The sequence below is a fragment of the Podarcis raffonei genome, chromosome 8 (genome assembly GCF_027172205.1).
Source record: "Podarcis raffonei isolate rPodRaf1 chromosome 8, rPodRaf1.pri, whole genome shotgun sequence".
In the NCBI taxonomy this organism is placed as follows: Eukaryota; Metazoa; Chordata; class Lepidosauria; order Squamata; family Lacertidae; genus Podarcis; species Podarcis raffonei.
In genome coordinates, this window is record NC_070609.1 from 79,678,559 (window position 1) to 79,699,589 (window position 21,031).

A 21,031-nucleotide genomic window follows, 5' to 3' on the forward strand; every position below is an offset into this window, starting at 1 on the left:
TTCTGACAGAAACTTTCCAAGAGCGAAGGGAGAGGAGTGTGGTTCTCCAAGATACCATGAGACAGGGGTCATGGAGATCCCTAACTGAGTCTCAGGGGGGAAGGGGGAGAGGGGTTGAATGGGCCAGCATTGAAAATATAATATATAAGTACACAGAGGGATTCAAAAAATAAACAGTAGCTCGGATAATGGATAGATCTTTAAAGGTTTTGTCTTTAAATGTTAACGGGCCAGCCTCAAACACCAAACGCTACAGGGTACTGGCACTGGCAAAGAAAGTGAAAGTGGATATACTATGCCTTCAGGAGACTCATAGAGCCAAAGCAAACAATAGACCTTTGCTATGCTCTCAGCAATGGGACCTAATAGCAGAATCGAAAGCGACAAACAAGGCTACAGGGGTCGCTATACTATGTAATGCAAATCTTAGGCCGGAGGTTCTGGGCCAGAAAAAAGATAATGATGGTAGATTTATATTCTTAAAAATTAAAGTGTCACAAAAAATCTTTACAATAGCTAACATATACAGCCCTAACACAAGACAGAAAAAAGTATAAAGAAAACGTTGAATAGACTGCAGCTTTATGCTGAAGGGGAAGTTATCGTTACAGCAGACTTTAATTGGAATATAAAGAACGATAGTACTTTCAGATTATCTAAATGGGGATTAAAGGATGTTTTTGAGATGGGAAACCCCAATACCAAACCTACCTTCTGCCGGAATGATTTATAAATTTGATCTCTTACCTTCTCTCTTGTGAATGCCATAATTACAGCCCTGGGAAGTCCAGAGCTTCCTCGTGATGTGAACACCCGGTGCACTCTCTCAATTTCATTCTGCTCAATTCCAATTCCTTGTTCTTTGAGCCATTGTAACATCTCCTTTTCCAGGTCCTTATTCCCAATATCTTCAGAAATCCCAGAGAATTTTAAATTCCTTCTGTGCTGTCTATCGTTCATTTGTGAAATTCTTTTTGTCAGAGATTCTATTTTGTTAACATTTCCATCAGCTATCTCTTTTGCATACTCAGCTATTTTCATAACTTTTTCTACTGTAGCAGTCATTCTTCTCACCTCTCCTTTCAAGTCTTGCATATAACCGCGGACATTTGCTTCTGAACGCTGAATCATTTCACCCAGCTCCTTCAAAGACTTGGCCATCTTGTTAAGTCCTTCTCAAGTCTTTCCAAAATAAATAGATAAACCACCGCTTTAAACACCAACTCACCCCAATCCAGGACTTGGACCTAAGACCAGTTTTCGGTGAGTTATCTCAGCTATCAGTTTGCAGAGAGTTATTTATTTTGCAGGTTTCTAATTAGTAAAGTTCCAAGAACGAGATGGGTGTGCGTCTTCCCACTCCGGCCCATGCGCAGTTCTGCTTGCACCTGGCTTTAGAGCTTCTACAATCGGTGGTAATTTCAATTCTGCCTATTTAGGCCTGAAGACTATTTGAGCTTGAATTTTAGACAGAAAATCATGTCCCGAAAGGGGAATGGGACATTCTGGTACATAAAGAAACTGATGAGTGAGGGACCTCCCTTAAATCTGGCACTCTTGGGGTTGCAGAAAGGGTTTTAGGGTTTTATTGCCAACTCAGACTGGTTGGAACATGTCTAGGCTGGTTTGAACTGGTCCAAGCCGGGTGGTACAGGTCCAAACTGGTTGAAACTGGTTCAGACTGGTTGGAACTGGTCCAAGCCGGTTTGAACCAGCTGAAACTAGCTGGGAAAAGTCCAGGTGGGTTCCAACTTGCCCAGACCAGTTTTTACTGGCCCAGACTGGTTGGAACTGGCTCAGACTGCTTGGAACAGGTCTAGGCTGGTTTGAACCGGTCCAAGTTGGTTGAAACAGGTCCAAGCCGGTTGGAACTGGTCTAGGCCACTTTGAATCGGTCTAGGCCAGTTTGTTCCGGTACAAGCCAGTTTGAACTGGTCTTGGCTGGTTTGAACAGGTCTCGGCCGGTTTGAAATGGCCCAAGCCAGTTTGAGCAGTTCCAACTGAGTTGGAACTGGCCCAGACAGGTTGGAGCAGGTCCAGACCAGTTGGAGCAGGTGCAGGTCATTTGAAACTGAATTTGACTGGTTCAAACCAGCCTAGACCAGTTCAAACTGGCTTCAACCAGCACAAATCAGCTTGGACTGGTTCAAACCAGTCTAGACCTCTTCCAACCAGTCAGAGCTAGTTGGATCCTGCCTGGACCTCTTCCAACTGGTTTGGGCTGGTTCCAACTGGCTTTGGCAGGATCCAACTGGTATGAAATGATTCCAACAGGTCTGGGCTGGTTCCAAGCGACATAGACCTATTCCAACCAGCCTGGACCTGTTGTAACCAGCTTGGGCCAGTTTCAAATGACCTGCACCTGCTCCAACTGGCCTGGACCTTCTCCCACCTGTCTGGGCCAGTTCCAAGCCACTTGGAACTGTTGAAACCGGCCTAGACCGGTACAAACCTGCCTTGACCGGTTCAAACCGGCTTGGACCAGCACAAACCGGCCTAGACCGGTTCATACTGGCCTAGACTGGTTCCAACCGGCTTGGACCTGTTTCAACTGACTTGGACCAGTTCAAACCAGCCTAGACATGTTCCAACCAGTCTGAGCCAGTTCCAACCAGTCTGGGCCTGTTCCAACTGGTCTGGGCAAGATGCAACCCACCTGGACCTTTTCCAACTGCTTTGGGCTGGTTCCAACCAGTGTGGACTGGACCCAACTGGTATGAACTGGTTCCAACTGGTCTGGACTGGTTCCAAGCGACATAGTCCTGTTCCAACCGGCCTGGACCTGTTGTAACCAGCTTGGGCCAGTTTCAAATGACCTGCACCTGCTCCAACTGGCCTGGACCTGCTCCAATCTGTCTGGGTCAGTTGGAACCCGCCGGGACCTTTTCCAATTGGTTTGTGCTGGTTCCAACTCGCTTGGACCAGATTCAACTGGTATGAACTTGTTCCAACTGGGCTGCACTGGTTCCAAGAGATGTAGACCTGTTCCAACCGGCCTGGACCCAATCTAACCAGCTTGGGCCAGTTTCAAATGACATCCACCTGTTCCAACTGGCCTGGACTTGCTTGAAGCTGTCTGGAACTGTTCAAAGTGGCTTGGGCCACTTCAAACCAGCCTAGACCTCACACTGGTTGGAAAATCTAAGCTGGTTTGAACCGGTCCAAGTCGGTTGAAACAGGTGCAAGTCGGTTGAAACAGGTCCAAGCCGGTAAGAACCAGTCTTGGCCCATTTGAACAGGTCTAGGCCAGGTTGAAATGGCCCAAGCCAGTTTGAGCAGTTCCAACTGGGTTGGAACTGGCCCAGACAGGTTGGAGCAGATCCACGCCAGTTGGAGCAGGTGCAGGTCATTTGAAACTGGCCCAAGCTGGTTACAACAGGTCCAGGCTGGTTGGAACAGGACTGTGTTGCTTAGAAACAGTTCAGACCAGTTGGAACCAGTTCAGACCAGTTGGGTCCGGTCCAAGGGAAATCCGGAAGGGTTAACACCAGCAGGGGGAGCCCTGCTGATGCACATCAACTGGAACCAGTTCATACTTGTTGGGTCCGGTCCACGCCGGTTGGAATAAATTCAGATTATCAGTCAACTGGAAGAACGATAATGGTAGTCTGCCTGAGTTTGATTTTCCCCCTCTCTCGGTTCTATCCATTTCAATAGATATAACTCCATTCATATCTCCCATCATAATTATCTTTCCATTCTCAAATTCCCAAAGCTTCTCTTCCAATTTTCTGTAAAATTCGGATTTATTATTATTTTGAGCATACACTGTTGGGGGTCAACAGTGTTGGAAGGCAGTAACTCAGGCTGGACGCAGCAGTCTCCTTATCTTAAAGTCTTTATTCCTTAGCAAAACACAATAGCAATAAATCTCCTGGCGACAGTTCGCCCATGGCTGCTGCTCTCTCCATGGAGCAAACACGCACACTGAAAGAACACAGAGAAACCACTCCCTTCAGTGTTCTAAGCCCGCCCTCAGAATGTGAGGCGTCATCACTCAGAACTCTTAACCCTGTAAGTTCTGAGCCTCTCCTAACATACACAACTACCATTGTGTGTATCTGAAGAAGTGTGCATGCACATGAAAGCTCATACCAAGAACTAACTTAGTTGGTCTTTAAACCAGCTTAGATTTTCCAACCAGTGTGAGGTCTAGGCTGGTTTGAAGTGGCCCAAGCCACTTTGAACAGTTCCAGACAGCTTCAAGCAAGTCCAGGCCAGTTGGAACAGGTGGATGTCATTTGAAACTGGCCCAAGCTGGTTAGATTGGGTCCAGGCCGGTTGGAACAGGTCTACATCTCTTGGAACCAGTGCAGCCCAGTTGGAACAAGTTCATACCAGTTGAATCTGGTCCAAGCGAGTTGGAACCAGCACAAACCAATTGGAAAAGGTCCCGGCGGGTTCCAACTGACCCAGACAGATTGGAGCAGGTCCAGGCCAGTTGGAGCAGGTGCAGGTCATTTGAAACTGGCCCAAGCTGGTTACAACAGGTCCAGGCCGGTTGGAACAGGACTATGTCGCTTGGAACCAGTCCAGACCAGTTGGAACCAGTTCATACCAGTTGGGTCCAGTCCACACTGGTTGGAACCAGCCCAAAGCAGTTGGAAAAGGTCCAGGCCGGTTGGAACAGAACTGCTCTAACCCTACCTAGAATAGATAAATTTTTATTTTTCCATGATTTTATATCCTTCTTGATCTTTCTCCACGCTTCTTTGTAATTTACAAAGTGTGAGGTCTAGGCTGGTTACAACAGGTCTGGGCTGGTTCCAAGCGACATAGACCTATTCCAACCAGCCTGGACCTGTTGTAACCAGCCTAGACCTCACACTTTGTAAATTACAAAGAAGCGTGGAGAAAGATCAAGAAGGATATAAAATCATGGAAAAATAAAAATTTATCTATTCTAGGTAGGGTTAGAGCAGTTAAAATATTTTTTTATTTTTTATTTTTTTATTTTTTTATTTTTTTTATTTTTTTATTTTTTTATTTTTTTATTTTTTTTATTTTTTTATTTTTTTATTTTTTTTATTTTTTTATTTTTTTTATTTCAAGTAATTACACTACCGATTAGGAAAATATGGTTCAAAACATGGAATAAGGTATTTAAAAATTGGATTTTTGGAAGTTAAAGAGTTAGAACCCCAGACATAGTAAATTATTCATCTCAAGAAGAGATGGGATGGGGAATACTGAACTTAGAATTTTACTATGAAACATTCCAATTGAAAAATCGAATAGATATTGGATATAAGGAAGGGATTAAATGGATAAGGCTGGAGAATGAAATAAATGAATAGGAAGAGAAGGGCTATTTAATAGAGATATTAACATGGCTTTTAAGAAGACAATAGGACCAAGGAAAACTGTGTTAGGAATCTGGAAGAACTGGAATACGAAATGGATGCCAACATACGCAAGGTGGATGCCGTTAAAATATATGCAGGAGGGTCAAAGAGGGGGATTTAATTACAAAAAAAGTTTTTTTAGAAAAAATAGGAAAACAATATTGGCTGAAAGTGCAAGGACTTTATGATTTAATAAAAATGGAAAGAGCAGAGGAAACAATGAGGACAGAAATGAAAATAGATATGGTGCTGAACAAAAGACAAATGACGGAGAAAGGGATAGCAGGGATGTTATATAAACTGATGATAAGCGACAAAGAAAGAATGATAAGGATAATTCAGATTAAATGGGAGCAGGAAGGTATGATCCATCCAAACACAGCCCAAGAACCAATGACGAATATAAACAATATTAAAATAGAAAAGTATAAAGAATTAATATAAAGTATAAAGTATAAAGGAACATTTAAATAATTTTTTGAAGTATGAATGGCTAAATTCAAATCAGTACCTGGGGAAAAGGTGCTTCTTCAGTACGTTGATGACTTGATAGTGGCTTGTGATGAGTATCAGACCTGTAAGGAGGCCACAGAGGAATTGTTGCACCTATTATTGGAGGCTGGATATTAGGTATCCCTCAAAAAGGCCCAAATTTGCCAAAAGACTGTGAGATATTTGGGATTTGACATTTCCCATCAACAAAGGGCATTGAGGCCTGAATGGAAGGAGGCTATTTGCATTATTAAAGAACCCACTAACCGCAGACAGCCCCACGGATTCCTGGGAGCAGCAGGCTTCTGCCGCATCTGGATCCCAGATTTCAGCAACCTTGCCCGGCCCCTTTATGAAAGCACTAAGGGGAAAGAGAATTCTCATTTTGAGTGACACACCGAGCAGAAGGAGGTCTTCAATGCGTTGAAATCCAAGCTAATGCAGGCCCCAGCCCTAGGACTGCCAAACCCAAATAAGCCCTTTCAGTTGTATGTACATGAACAAAGGGGGGTGGCAGCAAGAGTCCTGACCCAAAGGATGGGCAGCTGGAAGCAACCTGTGGCCTATTTGTCTGAACTATTGACTCAGTAGCTAAAGGATGGCCCCCTTGCCTACGAGCAGCAGCCACCACGGCTCTATTAGTCAAGAAGGCATTCAAATTCACATTTGGACAGGAAATATATGTGAATGTGCCACTTGCGGTCTTAACTCTTATGGAATACAAAGAGAGATACTGGCTTTCCAATGATCACATGGCTAAATATCAAGGACTGCAAGTTGTAAATACCCTGAACCCTGCCACTCTATTGCCCCTCCCCAAGGCAGAGGACTATGAGCCCCATGACTGCCTCCAAGTAATGGATGAGGTGTACTCCAGTCGCCCAGACCAGAAAGATGAGCCTCTAAAGAACCATGATGTGGAATACTTCATGGACGGGAGCAGCTTCATCTGGGAAGGGAAAAGGAAGGCAGGATATGTAATAGTGACCCTAGAAGAAATAGTAGAGGTCAAACGCTTACCTGTAGGGACCTCAGCACAGAAAGAGGAGTTGTTGATATCCTTGGTCTCCTTGAACCCATGGAGTTCCTTGATCACGATGAAGTTGATGTTAACCCTGATGTGCATCTTGACCTTGAGGAGACCAATGACAAAAGAAAATGTTTCTGTAAAGCATGCTAAGCAGATGTTTCAAATATATGGCGAAAATGTCACCCTTTATTATGAACACCCTAGAAAGGTAGCTGACATGTCCCTCATCCCAGGACTAATCAGGGACCCTGACATTGTCTTGGCAGGCCTACTGTATAATCAAAGTGGCCTTTTCGCGACACCTCCTTCTGAAATGAATGATACCTCCTACTGATATTTCCAGTTCTCCAGAGCCACCCAGGGCTTGTGCTTTTGTTGTTATGCCTCTGGATCATGGAACACTAAATGGAAAGATTGGCCGCATGTCCAGCACCACCAACATAAAGGTTGGCTGGGAAATTACACACAGTGCACTGCTAAGTTTTGGTTGTGGGCTTCCTTCAACGCCTCTTACCAAAGCAACACCACATCCTCCGATCTGTACCCATACTTTCCCAGTTGACTTCACTGGACAGGGATCCATCTGTTCTGGCTGGCTGATCAAGGACCCCAATCTTTGGTTCTTGTATAATGGACTAGCCACTAATTACCACCCTGGTAATTATCAGTGTGTGGGAATAGGTGTCTTTACTTTCCCTGTGACTGTGGAGGCTTTTCCTCCTCTACCCGCTCTTAGAAACAGAAAGAGGAGAGAAGTCCAAGGGGAACAGTGCAATGATGAGATTTTCCTGGACCGGTCTGTGGGTGCTGTTGGTGGAGGCTTTGTTAGCATCCTGACCATCGGCATACATCCGGGAGTTGTGGCTGAACAAAATCGCTAAGCACTATTTGCCCTAACATGCAGGTTGGAGAAAACCATCAATGCTACTACACATATCCTCCGACAGTTGCAGTCTGAGATTGAGAATTTAAACCAGATAGCAGCAGCTAATAGACTTGCTCTTGACTATCTCCTTGCCAAAGGAGGTTTCTGTAAAATAGTCCCGGAAGGCAAATGCCGAGTGAAGTTTCATGACCTCAACAACACTATTGAGGATGAGTTGCAAAAATTACAGGCCTTTATAAATGATAACCAACCCAGTCAGAATCCTTGGGAATGGATGTGGTCTTGGGTCCCAGGAGTAGGGTGGTTACATAGCCTTTTGACCGCCATTGCGGTAGGAGGATTAGTCTTCCTAATACTTCTTTGCATCACCCCTTGCTGCATATCTCTAGTCAGAGGAATGGTGGCCCGAAGCATTAAGAATCTCACATCATGGCCATATACCGAGCCCTGCTCCCTCTGCCAGAAGAAGAGCATGAGTACGCTCGACTAATTTGTGAAATGCCCCCTGAAGAGATCCCCTTGAGAGACACTGTTGTCTATACCGGGGTTCAACATGAGAGTCAAGCTGGAGAAACAACTGTGACTTGTTTCTAAGCTTGGAAGGGGGGGATGTGGCAAGGCCACCTGGAAGAATTTTACCTTTACCTTTTATGTATAACCATGTATCCTAATAATGCTTAAATTGTTAAGGCTAGAAGTGCCTAAAATCTTAAGAATCAAGACTATATGCTTGCAATATACGCTTCTGGTTTCTTGTTGAATGATTTTTTAAAAATCTGAATGATTTCTTCATGAACTTTGTTCCAAAAGCTTTTTATCTCCTTACACCCCACCATATATGGTACATTGTTCCTATCTCGGTGTTACATCTCCAGCACACATTGGTTTTTTGCTTATTGATTTTTGCCGATTCCTTGGGGCGGGGGTTAGGTACCATCGGTAGATCATTTTCATTAGATTCTCCCTTATTGTATAACATGCTGTGAACTTGATGTCAAATTTCCACAGCTAACATTATGTTGTGGCCAAAATCCTGCGCCCACTTTATCATAACATCCTTTAGCATCTCATCCTTGAGTTCCCATTCCAAAAGTAGATCATACATCCTAGATAGGGTCTTTTTATTAATTTGTACTAATTCCTTTTGTAAGAATGACTTCTTTTCCCAAAACCAATTTTCTTATCCTGATTAAATATATGCACTATTAGGTGATAGTGAATCCAGCCGTTACAATACTGTTTAATTTCTTCATACAATTTGATTTTTAATTGGCCCTGTTCTACCTTTATTAATTGTTGCTAAGTTGCCCAATTTGTGCCCATGTTTGTCTTTTTTACCGTTATCATATCCACTGGGGATGCCCACCAGGGTATTTTGGGCTCTAATAGTCTGTGGTACTTATCCCAGACCTTGCATAATGAAATTCTGACTATATGATTTAAAAAGTCCTTATGCACTGCCACTTTGTTGTATGTTAGGTAGGCGTGCCATCCAAACCTCGTATTCCAACCTTCTAAATCTAATATATCAGCCTTCTTCAAGAAGGTGGGGTTGTTTTAAATGGTTGTTAAATGTGTTATGTTGATTTAGATTTTGTATTTGTGGGCTGGAGTGTTGTTTCAGGGCTCTTGTATTGTTTATTAGTGTGCATACATTAGTCTTGTGGCTATTTTTAGTATGTTTTTATTATTTTAATTTATATTATGTTCTGATATTTTTATTATGAATTTTGTGCAGTGATTATTCTTATTACCGTATTTTTCGCCCCATAGGACACACCGCTCTATAGGACGCACCTAGTTTTTTTTTTGGGGGGGGGAAATAAAGGAAAAAAAATATATTCCCCCCCCCCAGGCACGGGGCTTCCCGCCGGGCTCCCAAGGGTTGCACAGAGCTTCCTGAAGCCTGGAGAGCGAGAGGGGTCAGTGCGCACCGACCCCTCTTGCTCTCCAGGCTTCAGCGAAAGCCTGCATTCGCCCCATAGGATGCACACACATTTCCCCTTCATTTTTGGAGGGGAAAAGTGCGTCCTATAGGGCGAAAAATACGGTATTTATTTTGTGCTTCGTATACTTGGTGTTGTGAACCACCCTGAGATTCAAAATCAATAAAATCAAGAATCAAAAACAACATCAACAAGAAACACAACAACAAAAAGGTTTCCTACCGCTGTGTACGGAGGGTCGTGAGGGCAGCACCACTCCTCTTGGTCGATTCTGATGGCGGTGATGTTCCTGGCGCTGGTCCAGACTGGATCCTGCGGAGAGCAGAAGATGGTATCTCTGCAGCACAACTCTGGTGTCCGCATTGCCTTGGCCTGGCGCTACTCCGGATGTTCTGTCAGGAGGAGAAAGGGGCTCGTTGAGAAACGACCCATCCAAACAGCCCACCAGATGTCCCAATAGCCCACCAGATGCCTCACTCACCTGGCATGCAGCTCAGGAAGTCCTGTGGGTAAGGTTCCCTGTGAACGCAGTGGAGCATCCTCCTCAAAAAGCGCTGGACCCTGCCTTTCTTCCAATGTTTATAGGCCCGCTGCATGATGTTCAGGCAGCTCCTCCCTGTCTGCCTGAGCCCTTCTTCCTCGTGCTGCTGCATCTTTTCCAGCCCTGAGTGGCAAGGGAGAAAGGTTGAGCAAGGCGGAGATACACAGGAAAAGAGCCATCCATCAACAATATGAAAACAGCCATCAGGTGTGTTTGTGTGTGAGAGAGAGCAGTGAAGTCACATTCCAATTCTCTTTGCATGTTCATCTTGTGGCACCTCTGTCTGAAAATATATCTGGGAATTTGCCTTCCCCTGAAGACCTTTCTCAGCAGAAGCAGCCCTCCCTGCCCCCTGTACGTCTCACTCACATTTTCCATAGGATGCCATGTCTTGATTGTGGATGAAACTGGCATCCCGGAAAGCCAGATGACCTAGAGAGAGGGGGGGGGGCAAGAAAAGGGACGTCATCTCGGTGCAAAGCAAGCGGAGACAGAGGCAGCTCGGCAGGACAGGTATGCTCTGCTGCGTCTAGAGGCCTCCACCCAAATGGAGCACTCAGAGCAAGATCTGGGCACAGATGGAGGCCTACCTAGCAGGTGGCCTGGGGACATGTCCATCCTCCCCGCCATTGTTACATCCCTACCAGGGAAGAACGTTGCTTGACTTACCCAGAAGCAGAGCTGCCACCCTGGAGACTGCTGGCAGCCTGTTGGCAGATGGCTTCGTACATGATAAGGCAGCACTCCGAAGGATGTCCTTGCTGAAGGTCTTGCTCTGTGGGCAAAGACAAAGGAGAAGTGGCATCAGAGAGGCTTGAGAGCATGGCAGAAGAGCCTTGCACTCCCAAAGACATCCCTGGGCAAAGCTGCCAATGAAGCAGAGGGACCTTACCAGATGCTTGGCAGCCTGGTGGAGAGCAAAGTGGAGGCTAAATTTGTTGGGATGAGCCCACCACTTGACTTCTGGGGCTAGATGGGAAAGAGCCCTCCTTGCGGCCTGCAACACAAGAAGAGAAGAAGGTTACAAATTGTAGTACATAGTCTCAGAAGCTCCTGAGAACAATCCCTCCCTCCTACTGCATAAGTCCACCTCTTTGGCCCTCACCTTGGCCACTTCGTCCTCATCTGCGAGGTGAATGAGGACCACAACCAGTTCGTGAATGGCTTCCTCTTCTGTTGTTGTAAAGGGAAGCCTTTGGTCTCTCACCCAGCCCCGAAGCAGCCCCAGATGTTGGATGGCTGATGCCCGGACGGAGGCTTCCTCCTATAGGCAGAAAATATCAGAGGTTGTGTTTCTCATCAGATCACTTTCCAGAGGAACACCCTCCTGAAGCCAGAACATCTCTGCTGCATGCCAGTCTAAACCCCACCCTTCCTCTTCCAAAGCATTCCTCCTCCACCAGGTGTGATGTCATGTTTCCCATCATACTCACATGGGCAGCCAGACCGCAGTAGGTTTCTGCCAGCATCTTCAGGTCTTTCTCTTCCAGCTCCCTAGAATGGTAGGCTTGGTTTACCAGCTCTATCAACTCTGGGAGGACATCAGCTTCTGCAGAAGTGAGGGGTTTCAGCAGCAATAGCCGCAGAAGCGAAGGGTCCTACACAAAAGAGAGAATCTTTTCAAAGGTCTGAAAGGCCTCACGCCTTTTAGCACAGGCCCTTCAGTATTGTGCCAGCAAAAGAGTGCTGGGCCATGATTAGAATCAAGATCTGTACCCCCCCCTCCCCCCTCCCTCCCTCCCTCTGAGCATCACTTGCCATGTCAGAGTCCAGAAGCAGGGATATCCCTCTGATGCTGAGCTTCCGGACTTGCAGGTAGTCATGTTCCAGCCAGTTGAGGAGCTGCTCCAGTGTATCCTCACAGGGATAGACCTCCAGACGGCAGCTGAGCAGCTAAAGAGGCCCAAAGAGAAAGAAACTCTTCAGGGATGAGAGGCTGAGGCAGGTTCTCCTTTTACCCACCATTTGCAATTCTGCACAGAGCAAACCCACTGAAGTGAATGGACCAAAGTTTGTCATGTACATCAAATCCAATGGGTCTACTCTGAGGAGCACTAAAACAGGCAACAGTCCTTAGGCTCAAAGTAGCCCAACACTCGGCAGAAACCAAGCCAGGGCCTCCTTGCTGCACCCATTTCCTCCCGCGTCAGTCCCCTCACCTCGATGTAGATAGCTGCCGCGACTTGTGGCATTCCGGCAAACTCCTGGTCATCGAGAGCAGCGATGATATTTTCCACCATGGGAGGGATCCACCAGCTTCGCTTTCCGACAGCTCTGAAATGGAGAAGCAGATCTTGGTAAGGAAGGGAAAGACACCGCAGGAAGCAAACAGGGGCACAGTCTGATCCCGTGCCTTCAGCTCTGTTTGCCAGACCACTGGGGAAGGTCACCGCGTTCTTCCTCTTACCTCACCATGGCAGACAACCCCTGGCTGAAAGTCTCCCGGCAGAAAAGTTGGTCAACGATGGCCGCCTCCACTTGTTCTCCAGTGGTGCCAAGAAGGAGGTGCAGAACTTCCTTAGCCCCTCTGGAACCAAAGCAAGACCAGTTTTACCAGGAGGGTCATTGCCACACACTCAAATTCTTTCCCCATCCTTCCTCCCTAGCAGCCGCCTGAAGGAGAGCCTCCCTTGGAAAACCAAGCTGTACTGGAAACCCCCCGAGGTTGAAGGGGAAAGGACTTCATTGATGCCTTTGGAACACACTACTCACCCGAGGAATTCCTGGTCGTAGTGGAAGTTCATAACCATCCCCAGGAGAGCAATCAGCAGCTGTGGGAAATTCTGGCGCACAGCTGCCTTGTAGTCCTCCATCCTGAGGATGGCGTGCAACAGGCTGGTGAGATGTTGCTGGAAGAGAGAGAGGTGCAAGTCACTTTCTCTGCTTTCCTGCAGAATACAGGAACCCCTTGATATTACCCTGGGAAGAAGGAAGCCAGAAAGCAGGTGGTTGGTCCTTACCACTTTGGTGGCAGATTCCGCCAAGGGGCTTTGGTAAATCTGCTTGGCCATGAGATGGATCAACTTTTCTGGTTCGGCCGATGCTAAAACCTCCTTCCAAACTCTCTCACAGTCTCTGTGAATGCAAAAACAAAAGCAATGGTCAGATTCAAGTCTTCTGCTTGCTGCCATGCTCCAGAGAGACGAAATGGCAGCAAGGGCTTTCTGAGCAAGCCCTGCAGCTTGCCAACCTTCCCCTTAGCCCAGTACAACCTGGAGGGCTCCATACCCGAAGGGAAACTGGAGGAGATATTGCACCACTTTCGCCAGGTGGTGGTGCGACAAGATGGACAACAAGAAGACGGCCACGTCTCTGCCTTGCACCATAGGCCCCTGGGCGATCTTATAGAGGGCCTCCAGCAGCACCTTCACCTGTCAGAGAAAAGGAGAGGGTTGCTTGGAGAGTACAAGGAAGCGGGGCTGTCTGCAGGCGGATCCCTCCATCCCTCATTGAAAGAGGGAGCCTTGACCTGTGCCACCACAGCCATCTTCCTTCCAAGGTACCACTCAGGGTCCTTGGGAGTATTGGACCCAGGCAGCTCCAGGGCGCCAGTTCCCCTATCCATTGTGGGAAAAGATAAGAAGCTTGCCAGTCTGCTCCCAGAAGGAGGAGGGTTCCCCATTCCTGAACCCATGTTTCTCAGGACCCTTGGCTGAGGTTCTTGTCCTGACGTTGCCAGGCCCCTCTCAACTAACATGTGTCCTGGCCACCCAATGGCATGAGGTTGCCTCCCCTACACCAAAGCAGAGAATCTTCTTCTCTCCTACCTTTGCAGACGCCTTACCTCCACTTTTGTGCCGCCAAACTGCTTGATGAATTCTTGAAGTAAGTGGGAGATATCCAGTGGGTTGAAGCTGCTCTCGACAACCAGGTCTCTGGCCAGGAAGCACATGGCCTCCAAGAGCTGCTCCGCAGGGAGAAAGGCGCCAAAGACCTGAAGCGAGAGAGGAAGGTCAGAGATGCCCACAGGGCAGGGCTGGGGAACAGAAAGCCCAGGTGCTGCCTCTGCAGAACCCAAAACATGTGGCTTGAGAGACAGCGACTTACCCTGGCAAGATGGTAACAATTATTCACGAACAATTCAGGAACCGGTCCTCCGGGGGATTTGAGGACCTTCTCAGCTCTGGTGATAAGTATTTGGTTGCTTAACGTTCCTGCCAGTGTCTCTGCAAAGGAAAGCCAAAGGGTTAGTTTGGGTCTTCCTCACCCCACCCCATGCTGGGATGCATTCTTCCAGTCTTACCTTCGTTGCGCTGCAGAATGGGCAGAAGATGGCAGAGGGCCTCTGCTGCCTGCTGCCTGCACTCCAGGTCCGGATCCAGTGCGCACACCGAGGTAATAGCCACCAGTTGGCCAAGGGAGGATGCAGGAAGCGCTTCCGAAGGCTGAGAAGAAACACAGAGAAGGGACTGATAAGAGAAGCAACCCATCACCATTTTTCCTATAACATTTTTTATTAAATCTTCCAAACATTCCAAAACATTTAGCATCCTCTACAGAAAAGAATTGATTTCTTTTTGACTTCCCACCCCTCTTTTCCTAATGTTTGCTTTTTTTCTTCTTTTCTCAGCCGTTTTACTCAGACCCAGCTCTGTTCTCCAGATTGAGTATGTGCCTGATTGTCCCTTGGGCACCTTGCAGGGGGGGCCTAGAAGCAGCAGCCTGAAGGCCGTGACAGCCCTGCATGGTTGCAATGCTTCCCTTCAGTAAAGCCCCTTCCGAGCTGGAGAGGAGGTGGGGTTGCAGGCTTCATGCCCTCCCCCCACATACTCGGGGGGCTGGCTTGCAGCCCCCGCGAGAGCAGGGAATCCTCGGGCGCGTCATCTCCCTTGCCAGCCAATCGGCTGGCCTGGGAGGCGTGGCCCGCGCTATTTAGGGCCGGCGCGCCTGAGGATTTCCCTCTTTCTCCCAGCGCCCCAGCTGCTCCAGTTTCCCCACCCTCCCACCCTTTAGGTTTGGCTCTTTGACATTGCTATGGACTTCGGTTGGTCGCTGTCAAGGGGCCTGGCAGGAATTTTTTCCACCTGGCAAATTGGCACCAGCCATTTGGCTTTTTGCCTACCTCATAGCAAATCGTCACAACTTCCTCAGCATTGGCGGTTAGGCATTGGTAAGGGTATTGTTATGCAGATGAGTGGGGGGAGGAAGCGCCATCACCTTCCCCCATAACGAAGGGTAGTCCGGTAAAGGATTCCGTGGGGCGTTGCCCTGTCCGAAGCCTATGGAGGTGTGGGCCTAAGGCACGCCCCCGAGGGGTGACCCCGGGGGAGCTCCTAGTTGATGTACATCAGCAGGACTCCCCCTACTGGTGGTTAACTCTTGCCGATCTTCTAGCAATCAGGCTGAAGCCCGTTAGTCGATAGGACCAATGCCTAAGCCAATACCGCTCAATTCCTGTAATCAATAAAGTTGTGGCCTAATTTTGCCCATTAACCTAAAATACTGGTGTCCTGTGTCTTTATTTCCCTGGGGGAGGCGGGAAACTCGCCACGCAACTCACATATTCCTGGATCTTCTGCAGGAGGGCAGAAAGATATCGGAGCGCCTTCCTTCGGATCTTCCCATTCTTCATCATTGTGACCACATCCGTAAGTCTGTCCTTCAGCTGGTCCTCAGTGACGCTTTCAGGAGGAAGATCAGTCGCATCCAGAGAAGCTGTGGTTGGGATGCTGAGGGGAGAGAGGAGTAGCACTTTTGTCAAAAGGGTTTATTGCCTCCCATCCTTCAAAGACCCCAAGCACCACCACCATAGAAATGGACCGGATTGTTTTTTAAAAGCAGTTGATTATGGGGGAGGGGGTTAGCACAGGATTACCTTGGAGGATCTTCCAGGCTGATTTCTGGTATTTGATCGTCATCAAAATCAATTCCCTGTCCATGGGAAAAGAGAAAAGAGAAACAGGAACATCAGAATGTGAAAAATGGATCAGACCCATTCACGTTTTTGTGTTGATCAGGAAAGCACAGACGAGGTAGGTTGGGAAACAAACTGAAAATCTCTGGTCTCCATTTCCTTAGAGACCTTATTCATCCTTCTATTCATTTAAGCCTTCGCTTAAGAGTTTGGGTGTAATCCTTGACACCTCCCTTTCCATGGAGGCGCAGGTTACAACAGCCAAGGCGACATTTTTCCACCTTCGCCTCATCAAGCAGTTGGTCCCTTAACTTTCCTGCCCCAACCTGGCCACAGTGATCCATGCGATGGTCACCTCCAGGCTTGACTACTGTAATTCGCTCTACGTGGGGCTGCCCTTGAAGCTGTCCCAGAAACTCCAGCGGGTGCAGAATGCTGCAGCGAGGCTCCTCACGGGGTCTCTGCCATGGGAGCATATTCACCCAGTGATTTTCCAGCTGCACTGGCTCTCGGTGGAGTACAGGGTCAGATTTAAGGTGCTGGTTTTGACCTTTAAAGCCCTTCACAGCCTAGGACCCTCGTACCTACGGGACCGCCTCTCCTGGTATGCCCCACAGAGGACCTTAAGGTCCATATATAGCAACACCCTAGTGGTCCCGGGCCCTAAGGAAGTTAGATTAGCCTCAACCAGAGCCAGGGCCTTCTCAACACTGGCTCCGGCCTGGTGGAACGCTCTGTCTCATGAGACCAGGGCCCTGCAGGATCTGATTTCTTTCCGCAGGGCTTGTAAGACAGAGTTGTTCCACCTGACCTTTGGCTTAGAATCAGTTTGAGAAGTTGGGAACCATGGGGCAAGATAAATTCAAATTGGACTCATTTTGAATTGGGCAAGTGTATCCAGGCTGCAATTAGCTTTTTGGTCCTTAAAGTGCAAGTGAGCAACTTCCCATGACTGCAAGACCAGAGCCTATAAAAATAAAATCCCATAGAATGGCCACGTCTCATGACGTGCCCAAACCTGTGCCAGCTGTGGTGAGTGCCAGGCAACATGGTTAATATGAAAGCCCTAAGTGGATTCACCAGGGATTGCCACTACTGTGACACCAGGCCGGTGTGAGACCACAGAAGAGCTACCTTGACACCTGAGAACACAAAAATGGCGGGGGACACAGCAAACTGCATTTTTCAGTCATTAGTGGACCTTCCTGCTAAATGTAAAGCATACGCCACTATTGAGAAAATATTTCTTCCAAGGTACTAGAATGCCACAAGTGACTGAGCAACAAAATATTAATTTTACGTGATATCCTAAGTCTAACTATGTGCACTGTTACACCATTATATTTCTATGCAAATATCCTTAAGAAGCATGACATCCAAGTCCCTTTCAGGTTCACATGGAGACACGCATCTGGGATGGAGAATAGCAGGTTAATATTTACCACCTTAAATTGTGCGGAGAAAAGGATTGCAAAGTAGCCACCTTTGCAATCTTATCTCCGAAGGGGGGAACTGTAGCAGGAACCCCCCACCCCAATCATTCTGTTTGTACAAACTTCACACACACACACACACACACACACACACACACACACACTCACACACTACATACGCCACATTTCTGTTATAAATTCATAGAAAATCAACCATACATCGGATTTGCACTGTTCCATTTTATTTTACTCCATATGACAAGAACTATCAAAGGGGGGTGGCTTGGTCCTGGTCAGCCATAATCCCTTCACCGTCTCAGCACATCCACAGGAGCCTGCCCAGTTGCTATGCCAACCCTGATGATCCCAGACAGAAGACAATCAAGATCACAAAGAACTTGCATATGGGAGTGGATTCAGCATGGACTGAAACAAAGGACAATGATCAGATCTTCCCTCTGGGGGCAGGAAACTGCAAACTCCCCTTTGTCTCCTGGAAGTGACTCATGGGGAGGGGGGAAAGGAGGAACCAGCCAGGTGACAAGACACTCAGGTTACCACCAACTCCTCCCTCAACCCCTCCTTTCTGTAATGTATGCATGATGTTTCTGGGGGTGGGCTTGACCTAGAGGAGGGGAATTTCAAAAAGTTTTTATAAGACCTGGCACACTATTTTTCTGGGTCTTTCCTCTCACCTGCAAGTGAGGGGAGCACCCTGTCGCGACAGTCTTTCTTCAATAAAGACCAAGCCTACAGGCTGCTGATTTGCTTCAATTTACTCTGGTTGGTGTCTTTACTTTTTGTCCAAGGGAGCCCTCAGATTTTTCCGGTAACACCAGGAATATACTTTGTGAACTGTGGACAAATGGGGTCCGGGTGGAGAAGGCAGTTCCCTTCCTTCGGAGACAAACCCCCCCCCCCCGACCTCCAAGTCCCAGAGCGGAATCCGCCTCCTGGTTTTTGGGAGATCCCGAGTCGGAGAGAGAGCTGGTGGACGCCAGCGAATTAAGAACTGTTCGGAAGGGTGGGCAAGAGTCCTGCACCCTGGAGAGAGTGAGGGGCGCGCCAGTTAACCACCCCTTGTCACCTCGTGAGGAAGTGGAAGCTGGGATGACCTCCACACGTCCTAGAGGGAACTATCTTGTTTATGCAGAGCCTAAAGAGATGGAGTTTTCAGAGGGCGATGCGGTTGAGTGGGAGCAAAACCCAAGCCAAGGTGGATAGCGGTGCCGTGATAAGTTTCCAAAGAAGGGCCAGTCCATTCTTATGTGGCCGAGAGTCAGCCGGATGGCTTATGAATATCAAGATCTGCCGCAGCAGCTGCAAGAAGTGTCTGTGGGAGACTACCGTCGAGAGCGTCCATCGCGCGACATTCGCAGAACGGTGAGACGGCGTTCGCCCAGCCCGGGACGGGTCTACTCGCCAGTAAGAGCTTGGGAAACTCGTGGAGCGGTGTGACGGTACGCGGCAGAGGAGGAGGAGGAATTTCTCCCTAGACCCACCGACTTGGATGATGGACTCAAGGGCATCCTGATCAAATTTGCAGATGACACCAAACTGGGAGGGGTGGCTAACACCCCAGAGGACAGGATCACACTTCAAAATGACCTTGACAGATTAGAGAACTGGGCCCAAACAAACAAGATGAACTTTAACAGGGAGAAATGTAAAGTATTGCACTTGGGCAAAAAAAATGAGAGGCACAAATACAAGATGGGTGACACCTGGCTTGAGAGCACTACATGTGAAAAGGATCTAGGAGTCTTGGTTGACCACAAACTTGACATGAGCCAACAGTGTGACGCGGCAGCTAAAAAAGCCAATGCAATTCTGGGCTGCATCAATAGGAGTATAGCATCTAGATCAAGGGAAGTAATGGTGCCACTGTATTCTGCTCTGGTCAGACCGCACCTGGAGTACTGTGTCCAGTTCTGGGCACCACAGTTCAAGGACACTGACAAACTGGAACGTGTCCAGAGGACGGCAACCAAAATGGTCAAAGGCCTGGAAACGATGCCTTATGAGGAACGGCTAAGGGAGCTGGGCATGTTTAGCCTGGAGAAGAGGAGGTTAAGGGGTGATATGATAGCCATGTTCAAATATATAAAAGGATGTCACATAGAGGAGGGAGAAAGGTTGTTTTCTGCTGCTCCAGAGAAGCGGACACGGAGCAATGGATCCAAACTGCAGGAAAGAAGATTCCACCTAAACATTAGGAAGAACTTCCTGACAGTAAGAGCTGTTCGACAGTGGAATTTGCTGCCAAGGAGTGTGGTGGAGTCTCCTTCTTTGGAGGTTTTTAAGCAAAGGCTTGACAACCATCTGTCAGGAGTGCTCTGATGGTGTTTCCTGCTTGGCAGGGGGTTGGACTCGATGGCCCTTGTGGTCTCTTCCAACTCTATGATTCTATGATTCTATGACCCTTGCGTGGAAACGTGGTGGTGGAACACCTGCGTCCGGAGGGACGAGCATCTCGACATCCTGTTCCAAGGTATGACTACAGTCACGAGGCGCCACGAGGAGAAAATCACAGACAGTCTCCTCCAGGGCTAACTTTGAGCAACAACTGGAGGGCATTTCCAAAATATCAGCCCCCCACTGATATTCTGAGTTATCTGACTCTTTTTGAAGTAACCTGCCGAGATATGGGGGTGTCCCTGAAAATGTACATGCCCATTTTGCGCTCCCTAATTTGTGGAGACCTAGCCGAATTGATGGGTCATCTCCCCTCATCCCAAATCCATGACTATGAGCGCTTAAAAAAATTAGTCATGCATAGGCATGGACTTCATCCTGAGAACTATCGGAGGGCTTTCCGAAAAGGGGATAAGTCTGGTCCCTCAGACAGCATTGCTGTGTATTCTGCGAAAATGGCCCAGAACTTTGAACTTTGGCATTCAGCCGAAGGTGTGTGTAGCTTTGAAGAATTTAAGCAGCTGGTGCTAATAGAGCAACTTATGCGCCACCTGTCTCCAGAAATTGCGAGTTTGGTTGCTGACCAAAGTCCACAATCTTTAGAGGAGGCCACAGAATTCGCAGAATCTTTTAGACTATATCGCTCTCATCTGGTCAACAGGGGACCGGCTGGTGGGTACAGACCGGCAGCTTCAGCTTCTGGCGGGAGGTCCGGCCCTCCCGTTAAAGATCAAAGAAGGCGTCCCCCTACTCCTGCAAAAGACTCCTCTACAGCAGGTGGAGAACGTTCTAAATTGTTTCCGAGTTCCAGACTGTGCTTTTATTGTAAGAAACCGGGGCATGTAAAAGCAGTTTGCCCCCAATTAAGTGAAAAGAAGCCTCCAGTTTTGACTTCGACTCCTGCGGTGGGCATGATCCAGCGACCGGAGGAAGATTGGGAAGCGGAACAGCAAAAATCAGGAACTAGGGAAAGCCCGGTCCCGGAGGGGAAGGGTGCGGCAACTCCTGACTCTATAGCTTCCAAACCAGCTGTAGCCACTTCAAGTGCAGTTATTGTGGGACCTGTGAGTACCGGTGCTGGTCCAAGTG

At 47.9% G+C, this 21,031-nt stretch overlaps 1 protein-coding gene across 4 annotated transcripts; it reads right to left on the minus strand.

Annotated features, from left to right (window-relative positions):
* Positions 1-5,882: 5,882 nt before the first annotated feature.
* On the minus strand, positions 5,883-16,037 carry LOC128419851 (uncharacterized). Of its 4 annotated transcripts, XR_008331935.1 has the most exons (19): positions 15,741-16,037; positions 14,484-14,625; positions 14,288-14,406; positions 14,025-14,174; positions 13,469-13,611; positions 13,201-13,315; positions 12,953-13,089; positions 12,648-12,767; positions 12,400-12,514; positions 11,999-12,133; positions 11,674-11,838; positions 11,346-11,504; positions 11,133-11,237; positions 10,910-11,015; positions 10,610-10,672; positions 10,181-10,363; positions 9,922-10,091; positions 6,858-6,969; positions 5,883-5,920 (listed from the first exon to the last, which is right to left on the minus strand). XR_008331935.1 is itself a non-coding variant. In XM_053401037.1 (17 exons), the coding sequence occupies exons 1-17, from the start codon at positions 15,813-15,815 to the stop codon at positions 10,078-10,080; spliced, it is 2,046 nt and encodes a 681-aa protein (XP_053257012.1). In that variant the 5' UTR covers positions 15,816-16,037; the 3' UTR covers positions 9,811-10,077. The 4 variants fall into 4 exon arrangements, 1 of the variants encoding a protein (XP_053257012.1); XR_008331934.1 differs by lacking the exon at positions 5,883-5,920 and having other exon boundaries at positions 6,823-6,969; XR_008331936.1 differs by lacking the exons at positions 5,883-5,920; positions 11,674-11,838 and having other exon boundaries at positions 6,824-6,969; positions 15,741-16,035.
* Positions 16,038-21,031: the final 4,994 nt, after the last annotated feature.

Coding starts and splice junctions, on each gene's coding strand:
- LOC128419851 (XM_053401037.1), bottom strand. CDS start 15,815: ATGATGAAGAATGGGAAGATCCGAAGGAAGGCGCTCCGATATCTTTCT. Junction 13,316..13,468: donor CTCCTCCAGTTTCCCTTCGG/GTATGGAGCCCT, acceptor TTGCATTCACAG/AGACTGTGAGAGAGTTTGGA. Junction 11,016..11,132: donor ACCAGGCTGCCAAGCATCTG/GTAAGGTCCCTC, acceptor CTTTGCCCACAG/AGCAAGACCTTCAGCAAGGA.